Source organism: Vombatus ursinus, unplaced genomic scaffold (genome assembly GCF_900497805.2).
Source record: "Vombatus ursinus unplaced genomic scaffold, bare-nosed wombat genome assembly UNPS02014825.1, whole genome shotgun sequence".
Classification (NCBI taxonomy): Eukaryota; Metazoa; Chordata; class Mammalia; order Diprotodontia; family Vombatidae; genus Vombatus; species Vombatus ursinus.
This window is the reverse complement of record NW_020954603.1, coordinates 1291288-1312999: the sequence shown is the minus strand read 5'-3', so window position 1 is coordinate 1312999 and position 21712 is coordinate 1291288. Positions and strand designations below refer to the sequence as shown.

At 52.2% G+C, this 21712-nt stretch overlaps 1 protein-coding gene across 8 annotated transcripts in view; it reads left to right on the top strand.

The window, feature by feature from the left end:
• Positions 1-21712, top strand: part of MKNK1 (MAP kinase interacting serine/threonine kinase 1) — a 47169-nt gene that overhangs the window by 8867 nt on the left and 16590 nt on the right. For 3 of the 8 annotated variants that reach the window (XM_027838208.1, XM_027838211.1, XM_027838205.1), the window contains exons 2-8: positions 5016-5204; positions 6490-6627; positions 7387-7489; positions 10510-10617; positions 14690-14787; positions 17425-17504; positions 19763-19836. In XM_027838208.1, the coding sequence (XP_027694009.1) occupies positions 7474-7489; positions 10510-10617; positions 14690-14787; positions 17425-17504; positions 19763-19836 (376 nt within the window). In that variant the 5' untranslated portion in view covers positions 5016-5204; positions 6490-6627; positions 7387-7473. Of the gene's footprint in view, positions 1-2476; positions 2533-4308; positions 4564-5015; positions 5205-6489; positions 6628-7386; positions 7490-10509; positions 10618-14689; positions 14788-17424; positions 17505-19762; positions 19837-21712 lie in introns of those variants that run through there. The other 5 variants (XM_027838206.1, XM_027838210.1, XM_027838207.1 and 2 more) reach the window with 5 other exon arrangements.

Below are 21712 nucleotides of genomic sequence, written 5' to 3'. Positions count from 1 at the left end.
CCGTCCATGCCGTCCATGCCGTCCATGCCGTCCATGCCGTCCATGCCTTCCATGCCTTCCATGCCTTCCATGCCTTCCATGCCTTCCATGACTTCCATGACCCAGCTCCACTGGGCCTGCCTCTGGGCCTTCACTCTCTCGTCCGCCTTTTCTCTGTCTGCCATGCAGAATCGGTTCAGATCCCACCTTCTGCAGGAGCCTTTCCCTAGACTTTTCTCTCCCCTCCCCCTGCTATCTTCCCTCTGAAATTACATGTCTGTCTGTCTGTCTATTTATTTATCTATCTATCTATATATCTTTGTATACACAGCGGTTTGCATGTTGTCTCCCCCATTAGATGTGAGCTCCTGGCAGGCAGGGCCCATAGTTTTGCCTTTGCTTGTATCCCTAGCACTCAGCATAGGGCCTGACATACAGTAAGTGCTTAATAAATGCTTGTGGCCTGAGTGACTGGTCTTTCTCCTGAGCTGAAGTTCCAGTCAGTAACTGCTTATTAGACTTTTGAATTGGATGCCTCGTATGCATCTCACACCGCCCTCTTTGGCCTTCCCCCAAATACTCCCCTCTTTGGAACAGCCCTGGTAATGCCTCTCTTTGGTCTTCCAAGCTCTCCACAACCTGTCACCAGTGTACAGGTCTGGCTCCCTTCCGTGCACTCTGGTCCTGCTCACACGTGGCCCTGCTTCTCCTGGCTTCCGGCCTTCACCCTGGCTCTTTCCCTCCTCCCATCTGCGTCTCCAAGTCCTGCCTTTCTTCAAAGCTCAGTTGAAGTGCCAGCTCCCCTTTGGGACTTTTCCTGATCCCTGACTCCCCCTCCCTGATTACCTTGTATTTACATTTAAAGATTTTTTGTATAACTTGGCTATGTACCTGCTGCTTCCTCCAATAGGATGTCAGCTCCTTGAGAACAGGGCATCGTATCCAAAGTGTCTGGCGCTTAGTAGGTGCTTAATCAGAGTTTGCCACTTCCTCGAGATCCTTTTGCTTTAATTTTGAGGGTGATTTGGGATGTAAATTTGAGGGCTGCCTGGGATTGTTTTTTCTTTCACCAAATCTTTCTTGAGCCTCTGGAGTTTGCTCAGCTCTGTGTTAGGCATTCAGCTTTGTAGACATTTTTAAGTACCTTCTGAGGGAAGAGCATCATGCTGGGTCTGGGGGAGGTACATAGCTTAGATGTGATCCAATCCTTGCCCTTGCAAGAGACTGCGTGTCTCCAAAGCTGACCTGACACAGAGATAACTAGCATTCCATGATGCATGCATCAGAGAGGGGCTCTGTGATGCCCAAGGAGCATACGTGTGCTCCTAGATGGAGGGATCTGGGCAGGCTTCCTGGAAGAGGTGACATTTGGCTTGGGCTTCAGAGGCTGGGGAGGGATTTGCTAAACAAAGAGGGCATTCCAGGCAGAAGGTCTGGAGCTTGTTTTGGGGCTCGTTGGGGTGGAGAGGATATGGGGAAGAACGGAGGATGTCTGCAGAGGCCCAGGGTAGATACATTGTAGGGGTGCTGGATTCTTGACCTAGACTTGCCACTAATTGGCTCTGCCCTGACCAGCTGTAGAATCAGAGGGTTGGACTCACTGGAGCTGACAGAGATCTCCTATCCTTGTGTCCAAGCACGAGGCTGAGGGATCAGAAAAGGGCGCATGTGCAGTGTGGGCTGAGGGGAAAAGAGCCCACGGTTCCTATGTCCTGGCAGGCTGCCTTTTTCTGGCTCATCCTTTTACCTGAGGTCCCTGCCTCTAGCAGGTGGGCTGCAGGCCCTAGAGGGAAGGCAGATTTCAACACCAGGGCAGGTCAATAGATGGATGGATCGCCTTCCGTTTCATGGAGTTGAGGCACCTAAGAAAAGCTCATTGAACTGATTGGAAGAAAAAGTGCTGTGGACAGTCCCCTTGTTTGGATGGGAAAAGGGTTTGTGGGCCCCTTGGCTTTGGTCAAGCTATCTGGGCTGCTCAGTTGCCAGGCCCTGTGGCCTGGTGGGAAGAGCTCTGGACATAGGTGGAACCAGAAGGAGCTAGGTCAGAGTGTTTGTTCCCTAAAAAAAAAATCATTTCCCCTCTGTGAGACTCTGCTTTGTCATCTGTTAAATGAGTGATAATAGCACTCACAGCACCTCCTCACTAGACTGTTGAAAAGTCAGCCAAGAAGCACATATTAGTGCCTACTATGTGCCAGACACTGTGTGAAGCCCTCAGGTAACCCTGAAGGTCCTCTGGAAATGCGAGTCGGGGTGAGTCCCTAAACTGGACCTTTGATCTCCAGCTGTTGGCTGTCTTTTATTACCGAGTCAAGCCAGCCCCGTGGGCCTCCAGCTTCTGTCTTGGCTTCTGGTCTGGCTGCTATGAGGATGTGACTAATGGCGGGATGGTGTTAATTAGGGCCGTCACAGTGTCAGGAGGGCTTCCTCTTCGCTTCCCCGTGATTGGTCTGAGGACTCATCTGCCTTTCTTCTTCTTCTTGCCGTCACTCGTCAGTGCTTTCTGGGTCTGTGTGAGTTCAGGGATCTGGATTCAGGAGGCGAGAGTCTCAGGTGAGGAAAATGGCTTTTTTTTTTTTTTTAAACTTATCCCTTCTATTTGGGGCAAAATCATAGAATGTCAGAGCTGGGAGGGACTTCAGGGGATACAGGTCCAATCCCTACCTGACTAAGAATCCCCATATCTATGGTGTTCTCCCCCCGCCCCCACCCAGTGCCTGAAGGCCCCTGGGGAGTGGGGGGGGGTGGTACTCCAGAGACAGCTCATTCCCCTCTGTCATAGCACTGATAGGATATTTCCCCCTATATCAAGTCACTCAGTTCAGTGAACTCTCTGCATGTCTCCTTATTGAAGTGTCCTAAGGCATCATGGGAGGCACCAGCTGCAAGGTAGGCCAGGCTCCAAGGTAAATACAGGTCTACCTCACTTTCTGTAAAAAGTTGTGTCAGTTAGATTATACTTCAGATTTTCTCAAGGAGCTCAAGTGAAGAAAATGAGAATGTTTTTGGCAATTATCACTGGACCTGGAATCATCTTAGGAAAGACCCTGGGGATGGAGACAGGCAGAAGACCTGGGGCTGTCCTAATTCTTCCTCAAACTAGCTCAGTGAACTTGAGCAAGCCATTTATTCCCCATCTCTGAACCTCAGTTTCTCCATCTGTAAAGGGTGAGAATTAGACTAGATATTCTTTAAGGACCCTTCCGGTTCTGACAGCGCTCTACATAGAGATGATAATTAAATCCTTGGGAGCTGCTGAGATGCCCAAGTGAAGTTGTACAGGGGGAGAAGAGAAGAGGACCCAGGACAGAGCCCTGGGGGGATCCCTCCAGGCAGAGGGAGTGACCCAGAGGAGGATCCAGCAGAGGAGACAGAGCCATGTACGCAGCAGGTGTTTGATATTTGAAGTGTATCTCCACTGTGCCAGGCCCCTCTGTCTGGAGTTTGTTCATTGGCCTGACACGTTAGGGCCACATGCCAGGGTGCTGTGACTCCTCGTCTTGGTCTCTCTGCCCCTTTTCCCTTTGAAAGTCACATGTGTCACCCTCTACACCCAGTCCTTGGCACTCTTTGCTTGGAACTTCAGTCGGCAGCTTCACTCCTTGGATCTTGAGCAGTGCCAAAAATATAAGATGCCTAGACATCTGCGCAACTAGTAGTACAGTGGTTAGAGCACTGGGCCTGGAGTCAGGAACACCCACGTTCAAATCTGGCCTCAGACACTCACCAGCTGTGTGGCCCAGGACTGGTCACTGGAGGTCTCTGACTCTGAATTGTAGGGCAGAGGCAGATCTGCACTGATCGAAGGCATTTCCTCCTGCCCCCCGAAATCACAGGCCTAGCCAGAAAATACTGACACAGAACGTACATCAATATGAGCTATTACTTATTCTCCTCGTCTGCTCCCCTCTAAATGCTAAAAATGGAAAACAGCAGGGAGAGAGACAGACACACAGACAGGGAGACAGGCTCTGTAAGGCTGCACGGTAAACCTGTCACTGGTGGGCCACCAGCTGGATCCTGCCAGATAATTAAAAGGGATTTTCCATTTGAATGGGAGGGGGTGGAGACATGATTGGGTTTTTGATGGTGTGAAGGGTCCATTGACAGAGGAAAGTCTAGAGTGGTGGGGAAGGTCTTTTGGATGTTTTTTGAACAGGAGCCCAGAACTTACACTTGGGGTGTCAAGTCAGCACTTTTCCTTTTGGGTAGAGGAAGGAAGTTCAAGCTTGAGGTTAAGGAAGTGGCCAGAGCCACTTTGGGGCCTGTGATTGGGGCTGGAGCCTTGAGGTAGAAACCATCTTGGAGGAGGGAGCCCAGATGTCCCCAGGCCTGTGGTTCAGCAGCTCTCCTGCCACTGGCTGTTCTAGGCCCGGCCAGCCTGACTAACTGCCCGGCCTTCCTGAGAAAGGTCTGGGGCTTCTCTCCCAAGCATTGCCCTCAGAGCTCTTTTTCCATGGGTCTTTCTTGGCTCTGAGAGGTGTCTTAGAGCTTCATGTGCCTTGTGCTGTAGTTGGTGAATTGGGTCTTTTTTTGTGCTCACATGTCTGATGATGAAAAAGCCGCCATGGAGAAGCTCCACACGTGAGTTTGGGGTGGGTAGGGCTCAGTGCAGTTCACCCTTTTCCAGAAAGGGCATGTGGACATTCACACGCTTTCTTTTTTTTTTTTTAATTTATTTTGAATTATCAACAATCATTTCCATAAGCTTTTGAGTTTTAAATTTTTCTCCCCCTCCTTCCCCACCTCCCTCCCCAAGACGGCGTGCAATCTGATATAGGCTATACATATACATTCCTATTAAACGTATTTTCACATTAGTGATGTTGTAAGTAAGAATTAGAACCAATAGGAGGATCCACCAGAAAGAGGAAACAAAATACAACAGAAGAAAAAAAAATAGCAAATAGTATGCTTCGATCTGCATTCAGACTCCATAGTTCTTTCTTCTTTGTGGATGGCATTTTCCATCATGAGGCCGTTGGAGATGTCTTAGATTCTTGTATTAGCACGTGCTTTCTCTTGGTCTCTTTTAGATGCCACATGTGGTGAGGTACCAGCAGACTGGGGAACTGAATGCTCACTGCACTTTTCAGGTGAATTACAGGGACCGATGAAATCAGCCCCAAAGCTACAGAAGAAAAGGACAGGCCGGCTGATTTAGCGTTCAGTTGAGAAACAAATTCTCTTGGGCTCCGTCTTCACCTAGCTAAGAGGAAGTCGAGGTAAGAATGACTTGGTATTTGGAGTGCTCCAGGTGGTTGTTTAAAGGAGGCTGGGCTGGGCTTGGCTTTGCCCGGGCCACGGCTGTTCTGTGAGGCTTGGGGGCTGCTCTTTCTCTGTGGGGTGAGGGGCTGGAAGGAGTGCCTGGTTTAATGCTGATTTGGGTTGGGAGGCTTGGCTTCCCCGAGAGGCTTAGCAGAGATGCTCACTGGGTTTCCCACAGTGGTTTGTTCTCCAAATTTGCTGTGGACAAGGTTTCCGGAGACACCGCCCAGTGTTTCAGCAGGAAGTGTGCCCCTCCTCATGGACCATCTAGTCATAACGCGCCTTTCCCATACAAGCTTCCTGCAGGCTTGGTTCCCACGTGGTTGGGTCTAGAGCCTACCCTTCCAGTGTGTTCATCGCTGTTGTTGAGCCGGCGGACCGGCCCCTTGACTTCCCCAGCCATTCTGGTTATCGGCATCATCCTGGGACTAGAACCCTCTGCGTCCTCTTGGACTCTTCAAGCCCTGTCCCCATCACTGGCCTGGGAAGTCACTTGAGAGATAAGACGTAGGGTCAGCACTGACCCGGCACTGACCCTTAGCTCAGGTCCCTGTTCAGTCCCCTCCTTTCTTCTGAGCCTCAGCCCTCTCTCCTGTCAAAGGGGAGTAGCCAGGCTTGTGCTGCCTGGGAGCTCCTAAAGATAGGAGGCGTAAGCTGCCGGGCCTCCCTTGCCAGGCGTACTCTGATCCAGGGATGCTGGCCTCCTCACTGGCCCTCAAACGTGACGCTCATCTCCAGACTCTGGGCTCTTTCTCTGGCTGTGCCCCCTGCCCGGAATGCTCCCCCTCCTCATCTCTGCCTCTGGACTTCCTGGCTTCCCTCGGGTGTCAGCTAAAGTCCCTCCTTCTACAGGAAGCCTTTCCTGATCCTCCTTAATATCGGTGCCTTCCCTCTATTGGTGATCTCCATGTATCCTGACCGTGTGGTTTGCATGTTATCTCCCTTATTAGACTGTGAGCCCCTTGAGGGCAGGGACTGCTTTTACCTTTCTTTGTATCCCACGGCTTAGCTCAGTGCCTGGCATGCAGTAGGTGCTTAATTAATGTTTATTGACTGACTCACAAAATTGTAAAGAACAAGCCTGGCTAAGAAGAACTATGCAAAGATACTCCCATCACACCCCTTTGCAGAGGGGGGAGCTCCCCAAGTGGTGTACGTTGCAGGGTAGACTTTCAGACTTTGTCAATGTATTGATCAGTTGGACTGATTTTTTTCCCTCTTATTTTTCTTTTTCTGACTTAGAAAATCCCGCTCAGTCACTAGGTGCCTGTCAGCCAGGCCGGCTTACCGTTCCACGCACGCCCCGGTCCATCTCCAGCCTCCAGGCCTTGCCTCCCCAAGACCATCCTTCCCATCCCCCCAGTATAGGTGTCTTGGCAGGTACGTAGCCTGCACTTATTTCTCTGGGAACATGTTCTATTTCCCTGGTGGAATGGGAAGTCCTGAAGGGCGGGCTCTAGGAGACGCATGTCTTTGTGCCCCTCGGCTCAGCCCAGCGTCCGGCAGTCGGAGGTGCTTCTTAAGGCCTTGTTTGTTGGGTCCCTTAGGCCATACTGGTACTTCTGGTTCTAGGTTTGGGGTGACAGGTCCAGTGTTGGGCCAGCTTCCCTGGCCTGGTCCGTAATGACCCGATGCAGGGTGAATGCACTCATCAGAACTTCTTAACAATTAGAGTCCTGCTGGACCATGGGATGAGTGATTCCCCTGTCACTGGGGCTGTCCAGGTGGAATCTGGAGAGTCACTGGCCAGAGAGGCTGTGCAGGGGCTCGGCCGGATGCCCTCCTACGTCCCTTCCAACACATCTGTTTGTGTGAAGAAGGAGGACAGCCCTGGCCTGGTGCCCAGGTGACCTTGGACAGGTCACGTGTCCTCTTCGTGCCTCCCTTCATATTTAAAGTGTGTTGGGGGGGGGGGGTTGGACCTGCTGGTCTCAGAGGGTGCCCTCCAGGTCAGACGGTGAAGGATTCTAGAAAGCTCCAAAATCAAGAGGCAGAATTTCCTGGGGTAAAAAAGACCTGGTTTGTGTAGAGTAAGAAGGGACAAGAGCTCTCGGGCTTTAGGCTGGTGACCCCTAATGGCAGACTAAGGCTTGGCTCTCTTTCCTTCACACCGTGTTATTCCATATTTTTCCTTCCTAGTTACCAAACATCTCTCCTTCCACAAGCTCTGCTTCTAAGGAAAGTTACCCAGGTGTTTTTCTGGTGCTCCCTCCTCTGCTGAGAGCCATGCAGAGTAGAGCAGGTACCCACTGGGCTTTCTAGGCCTGAGGCTGAGGGGTGAAGGATATGTGTATGTGTGTATGTATGCATGTGCATGCATGTGGGGTGTGTGTGTATATGTGTGTATGCATGTGGGGTATGTGTGTGGAGAGTATGTGTGTATGTGTAAGTGTGTGCCTGTGGGGTATGTGAGGGAAGTGTATGCTGTGTGGGAAATGTGTGTGAGTATGGGTGTGTGTATGTGGTAGGTGTAGAGGGGGTTGGTATACTGTGTATGGGGAGTGGGTGTGGAGGTGTGTGTGTGTGCATGTGGGGTGTGTGTGTGTGTAGTGTGTATATGTATGTGTGTGTGTGCCTGTGGAGTATGTGAGGGGAGTGTATGCTGTGTGAGGAGTATGTGGATGGGGGGATGAGTGTGTGTGTGTGTGTGTGTATGTATATTCTGTGGGGGGGGTGGTCTGTAAACTGTATGTGGGGAGTGAGTGTAGATGTGGGGAGTGTGTGGAGGTGTGTGTGTATGCAGTGTGGGAAGTGTGTGTGAGTTTGGGTGTGTGTATGTGGTGGGTGTGGAGGGGTATGTGTGTGTGTGTGTGTGTGCGCGCGCGCGCGCGCACTGTGTAGCTCCATCTTGGTTGTGTGCAGGCGTGCTGCTCCCACAAGGGGCTGGGTCAGCATTTCCACGATCAAAGCCGAGGGGTTGAAGCAGCTGGTTTGCCTTCCTTGCCGGGGTCCTGGGAACGTCTTGGCCTCTCTGGCGGGCTGGAAGCCGTCTGCTTCTATCCTGCGGTTCCTCCTGGCGTTAGGCTGGACTTCACCACCTCAGTCAGACCGTGGTCAAGGACAAGGAAGAGGGGGATGAGGCTTATTGCCAAATCCACTGGCTCCTTGATGGAGCCTGGACCTCAGTGTCCTCAAGCTGGGGGCAGATGGAGGCCAAAGCCTCTTTCTCTGTGCTGGCTGCAGCTTCCCCAAGAGGGGCGCTGGACTTCTCTCATCCCTGCCCTCTTAATCTGTCTCTTCACCTTAGGAAGAGACTGTGTCCTGCTGAAGTCCCCTGAGGGGCCCCTTGCCTACCTGGCTGTGCTCCTCTCCTCCCGCCCCCTCTCCAAGTCAGCCCATCTTGGGAATATGCCATGTCTGTGGGAAGGGGCAGGGATTGGTGAGCTTCACGGGGCCTGGGACTGCTTTTCATCTAAACTTTGCACACAGTTGGCGTTTACTGAATGTGTGAGTGAGTCAAGGAGGGGGTGGGGGAAGAAGCTGTCTCAGAGCTCCCGGATGTGGGACGGTCCCTGGAGCGCTCGTGGTGGCTCCACGAAGCTGATTGCTGAGGCCGTGGGTCTGGTCCGTGACTGTGGATAATGGAGGCTGAGCTGTACTTAGGTTTGACTTTGCCCTTTGGACCCTCCCCCAGATTGAGCTGTCAGACACTTGACTGCCCCGCTGTCCGTACTTGAACATTGCGGGATTTACCAAGTGCCACATTTGGTGCGTTTTCTCCGAATAGCTGTTCTGTGCTCGTGTATGGGAACGGTCCGCAGACCTGCGCCGGTGGGCATCAATCTTCCCAAGCAGGCTTGCCATTTCCTTGATAGTTTTCAGCTGGGGCCCTTAGAGAAGCGTGTAGACTTGCCTCTGGTCGAGACACAGGCAGGCAAGCAGCCCGCCAGCTTCCATTTTAAAGTCCCAGAGAAAAAAACGAAGCCTGTGTTTATTGAAGGTTGGTCCAGAAGACTCTCCTTCTCACTCTCTTCCCCGTCAGTGCACCAGGGCCATTATTTCAGAAGGATGTAAAGGTTTAATTGCCCAGGTGGGGATTTAGACACAGAGACTTCAAGAAACCTTATTATTTCCAACTGCAGGCAAAGAGTGCTAAGCCTCCATTCCGGATCAGTGTGTGGTGTATACTATGAGTAATTTATCTTTAACCAGGCAAGGCCCTCGCGGTAGAGTCTTAAAAGCAGGCCCATGATTGGTTCCTGGAGTAGGATTTTATTTATTTGCCTCTCTCTACCTCTTGGTCTCATACCTGCTTTCCTGATTGCTCCCACCTTGGTGCTCATGTCCATCTGTCTCATAGTCACTTTGTCCTGATCTCTCTCCCTCTCCGTGTCTCTCTGTGTGTCTCTTTCTCTCTTCTCCCTTCCTCCATTTCTTCTCTCTGTCTCTGTGTCTGTCTCTCCCTCTCTAAAGGATGGAAGTCAGGCGCTTTTCGGAGAGAGAACAGTAACGAGCTAGGGTACCCAGGGGTCTGAACTAGTTCCTGGTCTCTGGGTGTGTCTGCCAGAAGGGGCTGCATCCCCTCCAGCGAAGGGCTTGAGCTGTCTGCTGACCTTGCTCTATAGTGCGCCCATTAGAAAGGGGGGAGTGTCCTGTTTCCCCTCCACTTTCCTCGATGGGAAAGATTCCTAAATAATTCACCTATTCCTTCATGCCCAGTCTATCCTGGACTTTGATTACTTCTGCATTTTTCTCCTGTAAGATCATAGGTTTTAGGACTGAAAGAAACATAAAGAATCCAGTCTGCCCTAATGCCCCGTGTTTGTCTAACTGTCGAAGATTTGCCAAACTATGTCTGTCCCCACAAGAGGGAGGGAGGGAGGGCAAGATTTTACAGACAAGGAAACCGAGGTAGACACTTGCCCAGAGCAGTTGGGGCAGGATTGGAACCCTGGGCTCTCTCACCCCGCACCATCTGCCACCTCTGTGTCAGGCCCTTCTGGCCTTCTCTGTCCACATCCCTTTCTGGTGCCTCACACGCTGGTCTGGGAGGCCCAGGGTGGAGTTCTGTCTGGACTCATGAGCTTTTTTTAAATCCTGCTTGCCTTGCCTGTCTGAGTTTCTTTTCATCGTTAACGATCTTCTGTAATGGCTTCGCCTTTCGTTTTGCCTCTGGGGCAAAGCCGATCGATGGTCCTTCTTGTGGAGATGAAACGGCAGCTTCCGTGTGCCCTCCCCAGCTTTTCCCTGGCACCCTCTCTAGGGCTCCAAGGGTGGGAGGGGCAGCCATGTGGCACTCATTCACTCCTCTCTCCCTCCTAGAGATGGGCAGCAGCTTGCCCTTTCCCCTTCCCGTCTTTGAAAGCGGCGCTAGGAGAAAGAAGAAACGGAAGGCCGGAGCGACTAATTCCTTGCCCGAAAGGTTCGAAGGTCAGTTGGGTGCTTCTCTCTCCAAGCCTGGATGTGTTGACTTGTACCAGGGCACCCCAGTGGTGCACTAGTCACGTGATTAGGTAAGAAGGGCTGGCTGTCTGCCACAGATCCCAGCACCTCGGAGGCATTTGGTCCAACCTCCCCCCAAAAATCTCCCCTAGGACAAGTCTGGCAAGGGGTCCTCCCCCTCCCAGGCAGCCTCTTTCCAAGTTCCTGTTTCTGCCCCCAGGATGCCAACTGAACCAGCCTGATCCCTCTTTCAGGTGATACCCCTTCCAGTACTTAAAGACCAGATGTTAGGGTTGTGTTAAGAGGGGAAGACCGAGGCCCAGAGAGGGGTTGCCGTGGTAACCAGGGAAAGGTCAGACCTGGGTTCAAGTCTCAGCTCTGACACTGTAGTGTATGACTAGGGCCTGGTCACTCCATCTCTCTCTGCCTCAGTTTCCTCATCTGGGGATATCGACCCCAGTGTTGTCATCCTTGTCCTGACTTCAGCTTCTCCAGGTCACGTCTTTGTTACCCCTGCAGCGAGTCAGTTTTCAGATGTCTGGGCTGAGAGGGCCGGGAGGGAAAGAGGACAAGAAACGGGCTGACGACGGGCACGTTAGCTGGCAGCACACAGCTCCCCTCAGAGCCGGGATTTGAACCTGAGCCTGCCCTGACTTCATCACACTGTCCAAGCTGCTGCTTCACCTTCATACCCACTTAGCGATGCTCCCAGGCCACATTGTCTCCCCAGACCCACGCTTGTAACCCACACACCCAGATACCTTCTGCCTCTTGCTCTGGCCACAGTAACCCAAACGACGGATGATTTGGACGACTTCCGTGGCTGCTGAGAAGGGCGTGGCCAGTCCTTATCCTGGGGCCCCACTCCCCGTCCTGAAACTCCCTGGCCACCATTCCCTTCTGGGGTTGTCTCCCCAGTTCGGGCAGGGGCTGACTCCTTCTTTGTGGCTGTTTACCTAGTCCTTAGAGTGTTCGGCACATGGTAGGTGGGTGCTTGATAAGTACTCTTTCATCCCTTAGCCCCATAGCCTTTCCCTCCATCCTTGCATGGCCTAGAGGATGGTACACTAAACTGGAGTTAGGAAGGCCTGAGTTGGAATCCTGCCTAAGATAATAATTTACAGCCCTGGGCCGGTCGTTTATAGGCTCTGAGCCTCGGTTTCCTCATTTGTAAACTGGAGATGATAGTACCTACTTCACCAAGCTGAGTTTCAAACCAGATGAAGCGTAAAGTGCTTTGATAAACTTAAAACACTATAGAAATGTAGGCTGCTGTGAACCACGACAAAAATAAAGAGGTAAGCAACACGCACCACCCATAACCACTTCAGCCACAGAAGCACATCCCTCACTCCTCTCCTTAGAAGACAGGAAGTGGGTTTCTTCGTCGTCGGCCGAATGTCCGGGCCCTCCTCATTCAGAGCTTCCTGTCGCCTCCCTCCGTGGTGGTGGGCGAGTTCTTTCTCCTCGAGAATCGTCTAGCACAGGCCGGCTTCCTGCCAGGGCTGGGCTGGGCCAGATCGGTGACCTGGCTGGTCCCTTCCAACTCCAAATTCTGGGAGTCTTGAAAGGTATCCAGGGGAGCTCCCCGGCACCAGACTGGGCCCGGGCTCTCATCTTTATCGGTAGCCTGAGTAAAGGTGTAGTTGTCAGTCTTGTTGAGTTTGGATGGCCCCAAGCTGGGAAGGAGACCCAAGTCAGGCTTCAAAAGGAATCGAGTAGGAAGAATTTTAATGGTGATAATTGTAATGTTTTAGATGGGTTCAAAAAACCACTCCTTAAGTATAAGATGCAAGAGAAATGATGAGACAGATGTTGATGTGAAAAAAAAGATCTCTGGGCTTTCGCAGTCAGTAGTGGCCAAGAAAGGCTTTGGAGACCCAGAGAAGCCCCAGCATCCAGGACGAGGCAGAAGGCTGATCCTCTGCCCTGAGTGGACCACATCTGGAGCAGCCACTCAGGTTGCGACACCACATTTTAGGAAGGACGTTGACTTTCTGGACAGCATCCAAAGGAGATGAGGGCAGCCAGGGCAGGGAACATGTCAGGAGCGCGTTGGGTGGTGCCGGGTGAGGGGAAGGGAAGCTTTGGGTGGGAGGGGATCGCTGTCCTGAAGGGGCTGTGCCTAGGAGAGCGGAGAGACTTGGATTGGAGGGACCCCCGGTCCAGGGGAAGATGGCTGGACTTGGTCGGTGGTTCTGGGTTCATACCTCTTCCATTTGCTCCCTCACTCACCTCGGGCAAGTCATGTAGCCTCATGGGGCCTCAGTTTCCCCATCTTGAAAATGAGGCACGGTGGACTGGATGACCTCTAAGGTCCCTTTCAGTTTGAAATCTGATCCTATGACTTGCTCTGCTTGGCCCCTAGGGACTGAACCAGGAGCAATGGAGGTAGTCCCAAAGGGGCAGGTTTCAGCTTGATGTCAGGAAACGACCCTCCTTGACAGGGATGTGGTACTGAGCTCTCCGCCTCTGTAGGGCTCCAAGGAGAGGCTGATGGTGTAGAGATGGTTTTTGTTCAGTTATCAGTTGGGTCAAATGACCTCCGGGTCCCTTCGAGCTCGGGGTCAGTGATTTTGTCTCCTCCCCTAGAAGATCTTCACAGTGACTTGGGGAGAAAGATGGGGCTGGGATGACGGTGTCCCTCGGTTTCAAAGATGAGGAAGAGGAGGCTCGGACAGGAGAGGTGGCCATGCGGGGCTGCCCAGCCAGTGAGGGGCAGAAGGGGGCCTGAGATCCAGGTGGTCTCCTTCCCCTGCGCCCACCGCCTCTTCTCTTCTGTGTACATTGTGAGCTTCGTACCTGGATGCGAAATGAGGGGGTGCTCCCTCAGGGGCTTGGGAGAGCACGAGAGCCGTCTCCTGGTGCTGGGGTGTTCACAAAGAGGCCGCCTGAGGAGGCGCATGTAGTGAGGTCCCCGTCCCTAGAGGAGTCCCTCGTTGCAGGTGTTTTGTGGTGTGTTTTGGTTCTAGCAGAGTGTGAACCAGCTGTGTCCTGAGGCCCCTTCCTGCTCTGAGGGTTGGGGATCCTGGGTAGACAGTTGTGTTAGGGGTGACTGATCGGTGGCCTCTCCTTTGTTCCATTCCACTAACGAATGTAACCCCTTAGCACTTCTGGCCTGCTTCCTCACTTGGTAGACTGAGTGGCCGATTGATTTTTTCCAAGCCGAGCCTTCTATCGGGCGAGGATAAATTCTGGTGCCCCTCACTCTGATTGGCTCTTACAAAAGACTAATTCCAAACCACTGAGTCCTTTAGGAGACATATGTGACATCAGGATTCGAGCAGGATTGGGGCCATTGGGAGCCCACGGGGCTCAGTTGGGTGCTGGGTGCAAACACCCCAAGGTTTCTAGAAGCGTTTCCCTGCCCACAGGCCTTGCTCCTTCAAAGAACAGGATCAAAGGCATTTTGTGCAAGCACGACTGGGTTTTCATGAGTCAGGGTGATAAAAATCAAATTGCTTGGTAAGAAAGATTCGGCTTGGACTGAGGCTTGCACATTAGGATGCCTCAGGAGGTACAAATTACAGAGTAGAGGGCACGGGTAGGGGGATCATTGAGCCTGCTGGGCATGTGGATGGTTGGTGCTTCCTTTGGAAGGTAGTCCAAGCTGCTCGCCCTGCGTGTGGGGTTCCTGGGCCCAGTACGGCTTGTGCCTTGCCACAGGCTGACTCAGTGGCTGGAGTGGCAACCACCAAGAGTGACCAGCATGCTGTCTCGTCCCATCCCTCTGTCACACTAGGCTGTACATTTGACAAACCACCAGCCCTCCTGGTATCTCAGCTACTTTATGAATGAGATGATGACCGACTTCGCGTTCTGCCAAGAAGTTTGTCATGATTTACCCCTCATTAAAGCCTGGCTGCTTAGCAGTCCTCTAGACTGGCCCCCTCATTTTACAGATGAGGAAACGGAGGCAGAGAGGGCCCAGGGACCTGCCAGGAGGAAGTCACAAAGGCAGGATTTCATCTCACATTGCTGCTGCCCGGTGGGGGGAAGTTCAGCCCAAAAGGACATTCCACCAACTGATGGTCTCCGTCCTTGCTCATGTCCTTGCCAGATTTGTACAGACTGACCTCTGAGCTGCTTGGGGAAGGCGCCTATGCCAAAGTTCAAGGTGCTGTGAGTCTGCAGAATGGCAAAGAATATGCAGTGAAGGTAAGTGTCCCCAGACAGGCCCAGGTTTGGGCTTGTAAACAGGCCTGTAGCCATTATTGGACCGGCCTTAAAGAACATGGTTACGGGGCAGCCAGATGGCGAAGTTTATAGAGCACCGGCCCTGAAGTCAGGAGGACCCAAGTTCAAATCCAACCTCAGACCAAACACTTGACACTTACTAGCTGTGTGACCCTGGGCAAGTCATTTAACCTGAATTGCCTTAACAAAAAAAAAAAAAAAGAACATGGTTACATCCTTTGAAAAATGAATGGAATGCCCATAATTCCTCCTATTGGAGGGGCTGAGGCTGGTGGATGGCTGGAGCTTGGGAGTGCTGAGCCTCAGGGGTCTAAGCTGATAGGGTCCCTTCACACTGATGCTAGCACCTGGAGGGCATGAACTGCCTCAGATCAGAAGTGGAGCAGGTCAGACCCCCTGGACCAATCAGTAGCGGAATAAATAAATACTTGTGAATTTTTTTTTAATTGTTTAAAATAAAAACAGAATATCTTGATGGCTTTATCAAGTAGTTTAGCCAAGGTGGGGCAAGAGAGAAATAGGACAGTAGTTAACACAGGGATGGACGGGTCAAGTGAGGGTCCAGGGAAGACGGTGAATCTAGGGCAAGAGTGTGATGGACAGTGTCTGACAGCCGCTGGATTTGACTGGTAACTTTGGGGAGGGAGGTTTTAGCTGACCAATGAAGTCGGGAGTCCGATTGCAGAGGGTGTGCAGGGGGGTGAGAGGCACCCTGGAGGTACCACTTGTAGATGGCAAAGAACTGGAAACGAAGGGGTTCCTATCAGTTAGGGAATGGATTTATAGCATAGGAATGTCATGCTGTAAGAAATGATGAAAGGGATGAGTTCAGAGAAACCCAGGAAGACTTATATGAGCTGATGCAGAGGAATGTGAGCAGAGTCAGGAGCGCAATTTACACAATAACACCATCATTGTAGAAAATGAGAAACTCTGAGAGATTCAAGAACTCTGATGAACACAATGACCACCTGCTGTCCTAGAGGACTAATGACAGATAAATAATGCCACCCATCTCCTAACAAAGAGGTCAAAAGCTAACTATGCAGATTGAAATGGCTAATGTGGGAATTTGTTTTGTTCCATTGAATGTTTGTCATGAAAGTTTTGTTTTTTCTTTTTTCAGAGGTGGGGGAGACAGGTGGAAGGGAGAGAAAATAAATACTTGTGAATTTTTTTTAATTGTAAAATTGCTTTTAATAAAAGCAGTATCTTGATGGCTTTATCAAGTAGTTTAGCCAAAGAGAGATATAGGACGACAGCAAGGATGGATGGGTCAAGTGAGGGTTTTGGAGAATGGAGGAGGCATGAGCTTGTTTATAGGCACTAGGAAAACAGCCAGTAGACAGGGAGAGGCAGAAGATAAGTAAGAGAGGGGAGATAGAGGGGATAGTCTTCTGGATTGGCCGAGAGGGCCGGGATCTAAGGTGTATATAGAGAGGTGAGGAGCAGGTACAAGCCATATAGGAGACCAGGAGGTGGAGAGAGAAGCAATGAGGCGGAGGAGGAGAGGAGAAGAGGAGAAGAGGGTGCTCTCAGAATGGCCTCTATCTTTTCAGTGAAGCATGAGGGGAGACCACAGCTGAGAGGTGGGGCAGGGCTACCATCAGAGATTTCCCCTCTGTTCTGGCCTCCTCACTGGGCTCCCTGCTTCTGGTCTCTTCTCTCGCCAGTCCATCCCCCACATAGCTGGCCTAGATCTGATCATGATATACCCTGGCTAAAGAAACTCTTCAGGGGCCCCCTCTCTCCTCCCAGATCAAATATAGATTCTAAATCTGGCATTTGAAATCTATCACAAGCTGACTGCAGCCCACCTTTCCATCCTGGCTTCGTCCTACACCCACGTAGTCATGCCTGGTTTGTTCAGCAGGATTGGTCTATTAGCTGTTCTTAGAACTCACTGTCTCCCCCCTCCAGGCCTTTGCCTTGGCTCTTCCTCACTCCTGGAATGTTCTTTTTCATACTGTGTGACCTATTGGGGTTGGCGCCTCTGCCTGGAAGGCTTTGCCGGGGTGCTGATGCCCCGGGCTGCCAGGGCTGTCTCCCTCCCCTGATTAGTGCCTTGTGTTCACTTATCTGGGAGAACCCTTAGGCCAGGGATTCTGTCTGTCTTATGTCCTGGAGCCCTGAGCAGGCAGTCTGGAGAAGGCTAGGGACCCCTTCTCAGACTCGTTTTTAAATGCACAAAATGAAATACCTAGGATTATAAAGAAAATGAATCACATTGAAATTATATTGAGATACAATCGTCAGAATATTTTTGAACGAGGTCATAGACTCCAGTTCCAAAGCCTTGCCCTAGTAGAAGGCGAGTTCCTTTGGGGCCCAGATAGTTTTGTTTTTGACTCTGTATCCTCATCACCTCATCATGCATGTGGCAGATGTGCTAATGGATTAAATTTTGGAGGGGAGGCAGTCATCACCCATCACCTGAACATAGCTGATGTTGGCAGAATCCTTTGCCTCGGGCTCTGGCTCCATCTAGCCTAGACATAGTCATCCTTTGATGTGGCCTGGCCACATCACCCCAGCCAGTTCCTTCCTGAACCCAGGGCCCTGGGGGCTTCCGCCTGACCAACATCATTCTTCCCACAGATCATCGAGAAACAAGCCGGGCACAGTAGGAGCCGGGTGTTTCGAGAGGTAGAGACCTTGTATCAGTGTCAAGGCAACAAGTGAGTGTGAGAGGAGCCTGGCTGCTTCTTGGGGTCTCCCCCTTCCCCCAGGGGAGTGGGGTGGGGGAGGACAGTTTACCAAGCACTTGACCTTTGATCTTCAGTCCTGGGAGGTCCCTAACTCCCTGAGTGTTATCCCTGGGGAAGTGACCCACCCAGTCAGGAGGCTTCTAAAAAGCCAGGATTCCAGCCCAGTGCTTGTGACGGGCACCGTGTTTGCAGATAGGCTGCTGTGGTGCCCACACCTCCTTCCTCAGCTGCAGGAGTTAACCTGGTTACTAATTTGCTTAGTAAGCCCTCTCCAGAGAAGTGTTGTCATGTGGTTGGCTGCTTTGGGACCCTGAGCTGGTCACTTCCCGTCTCAAGCCCTCAGGCTTCTCCTTAGCCTGGGGGGGTGGGGGGGAATAATACCCTGGGCCCACTGAATTGTTTGGGGGAGAAATGTTTTGTAAGTCTTAGGGCCCTCGAGAAATGGCATGATTTATGAGAGTGCCACAATTATTTTACCCTGGCGTCCCCAATCCATTCTATGACCAAGGTCTTCAGTAGGGGTAATGTATTCTGTGCCTTTTCCTTCTTAGACCTTGACTAGCCCTGATTGTGGCATGTTCTGTCTTGAAGTGTGTGTGTGTGTGTGTGTGTGTGTGTGTGTGTGTCTCCCGTGCTACAGTCTGCCCCCTCATAAAGGCAGGCACCAAGTCTGGCCTCATGTATTTCTATATCTGGTCTCTTAGCATGGTGCATTGCATGTAGTAGGCACTTAATAAATGCTTGTTGAATTGAAGGCACTATAGGAGGCCTCAAATTACTGGAATCTCAATGGAGGAAGCTTTTATTTTTTTTTTTTCAGGACTGGTCCTTTTCTGGGGGAAAGGAAGGAGGGAGAGCTCTCCCCTTTCCCTCTCCCCCTCCCCCTCCCCTCTACCCCCTCCCCTCTCCCTCTCCCCCCTCCCCTCTCCCTCTCCCCCCTCCCCTCTCCCCCTCTGTAAATAGGCTCGCAGGGCAAGGTGGCTGGGTGGAAGGCTGATGATTTCAGCCCAGATACGATTGTCTCCTGTCACCCTGCACTCGGTGGACTCCCCCGCCTCCCTGTCTCCTCCAAAATTGAATTGATAGTGCTCTCCTTGGCTTTCGGAGCCCTTCTCCCTTTTCAGTCTTCTCAGACCTTGCCCCCTGCACGCATTCTGGGACCCTGGCCTCCCGGCTGCCACCCACACTCGACTCTCCATCTCCCGACTCTGACTCTCCTCTCTGGGCCTCCTCCTCCTCTCTGCCTCCTGGCTTCCCTCCAGCCTCAGGTGGAGGCTCACCTCCTGCCTTTCCTCATCCCTCTGGGTTCTGGTTCATTGTCTCTGGCTGGTCCCGTCCGTGTGCTATTTGTACCCAGTCCCTTGAGGCTAGGGCCTGGCACGCAGTAGGTGCTTAGTCTGGTCATCCTTGGTCTCCATCCTTGGCCTCTCCTGGAGGGGTCAAGGTGTCTTTAGGAGGCAGAGGTCCAGCTCCATTTTCAGCCCCTAGCTTCTTCCTTCAGCATTAGAAGCTGGACTCAGTTTGTTTCACTCTGGGAAAAAAAAAAAGGAAAGAAAGAAAGCCCCCCTCGCCATCCCTCCCGCCCTGGAATCCAGGCCGGTGGTCGGTCTCCCTGCTGAGCTACAAGACGACCTTGTTGGCAGAGTATGTAATACTGGGCAGACGGAGAGTGTTCACCGGGGAGCGCTACAAGTATCCACGGCTGCAAAGCACCCGCTCTTTCATTAAGCAGCACTTAGCAGTCGGGGGCTGGCGGCGCTCACGTTCGGCCCCCAGTCTATTTGACAGATGTTTCCATTTTCTCCAGGCCATGTAAATACTGCCCCGTGATTTATGGGAGAGGAGGAGGGCAAGTAATTATTTTATTCTTGCCTCCAGGACACACGCCTCCTATTCCACGTTATTAACCGCAATTGCTTACCGTCGGCTGCTGTGGGGTTTTCTTGGGTCTAATGTGACCGGGACTTTTTTATAACCCTACCTGGCGGATTTTAGGGCTGGGGTTTGACAGCACGGGCTTGGTGGGAAAGCGCAGGGGACACAACATTATGGAAAGATAAGGTGACCTGGAGCCAGCGCGCACCCGTGGCGCCTTCCACAGCGCCGATTCCTGGCGAGCACGCCCATTCCAGCTTGAGTTTTGACCCACAGCAGGGTGCCTCGTGGCCATTAAGGAGGGTCAACGCTGTTTTCTCCATCACGTCTTTCTTTTTTCTCTTCCCTTTTAGGAACATTTTGGAGCTGACCGAATTTTTTGAAGATGATGCAAGATTTTACCTGGTCTTTGAGAAGCTACGAGGAGGTACTTCCTATGCCGGTTGCCGCTGCCATGGGCAGTGATGATCCGCCATGACTCCCAGAGGCCCCTAGACTGATTCCAGAGTGAAAAGGATGAAGGACTGTAGAACTGCCCTTGATTTGGGAGAAGAGAGGCCGGGGGGAAGGAGGATAATTAACATTTGTGCAGCTTAAAAGGCCTCCGTTTGGCATTCTGTAAGCGCCTTTTCATTATAATAGGGATCACATATAGATAAATTTAGTCATCAATTTACCAATCCCCTGCTTTGACAGACTCGCCACTTAACAAAATTAACTATGGGGTGGGAGTTTTTAAGTGCATTGGTTATCCCAGAAACATTCACCGGAGGAGGGAAGAGTCTCATTGCTTAGGGCTTGGAGTCGAGGTTGAGCGGGACCAGCAGCATGCCAGCTGCCAGGAGGAAGCTGGTCCTTTGGCCCTCCATCTGTCCGTGGCACCACTGCCAGTGGGAGTAGCTGCTGTCTGTCCTGTTCTGCCCCTCCTTACTCCAGGCCCTTTGGGATGCACCTGAGTGAGAACCAGCAGAGGTGAGGAGGTCTGCGGCCTGCCCAGAGGGTGAGCTTTTCTTTGGGTAAAGCTCAGTGGAGTTGCTGGGGATCGAGCATCGCGCTTGACCTCATCAGCCTTGGGGCTGAGCCGGCTGAGCTGACCGGTCACAGATCAGTAAGTTTGAAGGGTCGTTGGCCAAGCGCTTCATGGAGCATAGGGTTTGAAAGCTGCAGGGGTACTTGGGGAACGTCGAGGCAGAAACTGAGGCACTGAAAGGGAAAGCCGTTGCTGCTGTCATCTATGAAGGGCCCCCTCTGACATACCAGAGAACTGAAATTTGGCTTCTGGCCTCTGGCTCCTTGTCTGCCATCCCACATGGCCTCTGTGGAGGATCTGGAAGGGTCTGGGGCACCCCTTCCAAAGGGTGACCAGCAGAGCAGACGTGGGATAAAGCCCAAACCAGCCTCACTGGCCCGTGCAGACCCAGGACTGTTCCCTGATGGTCAGTTTGTTTAAAGCAGCTTTGTCGACCTATCGGGACCCACAGGGATGTGGCCACTCCCCTTCTCCCACATGGGCAGGAATGTGTGTGTGTGTACACTATACATGCACGTGCCCCGTCCTGGGAGGTGGAGCTGGGCTTCTTAGTGGCCCATGTGGCATTTCTAATGGCAGAAGAGGTTAGGGGTGATTAGTGAGGCCAGCGCCAGGGAGATTTGATCCCCGTAGGTCCAAGGAAAGGCGGTCTGGACAAGGAGAGCCCTGGAGGCCATAGGTTATTGGGGGAACAAAAGAGCTGTCTGTAGAGTCCTGGAGAGGCAGGCCTCAGCTTGCCATGCTAATGATGACAGCTGTCTGTCCAGAGAACTTCCTGCCCTTGTGGGGATATTTCCAAGGTTACTCAGCCTCCCGCTAGTGCTGAGATCTTGTTTCTGAGGGAGCCAGTTGACCTCAGCCAGAGACTGCAGGAACTCCAGGCTGAATCGCTGCCTGTGGACGGAGGGCCCTCCCACGCTCGGCCCTGGAGCCTGGCCATGTGCCCAGAGCGAGGAGGCCCCGGGGCAGCCTGCCTCCACCAGTTAGAGATGTGACTCAGAGAACATGGCCTATTGACAGGTGGGGGGGAGGGGGGAGAGGTTGTAAACATGGGTTTTTCCCATCTTCTCTTCCCTCCCAAATCCTTTTAGCTTTCCCCTCAGAGGGAAAAAAAAGATATTACAAACAATGCATGTTTGCCTCTCTAGTCAGGTGTCACAGTGCTTCCGAAGGGAAGTCCTCTGTGGCTAGGAAGTCAGTCCCTGCAGAGGGGGCCCCTCACCCCCAGAGGGGCTCCTGGGTTGCAGGTAGTCCCAGCCCTGGGCCCAGAGGC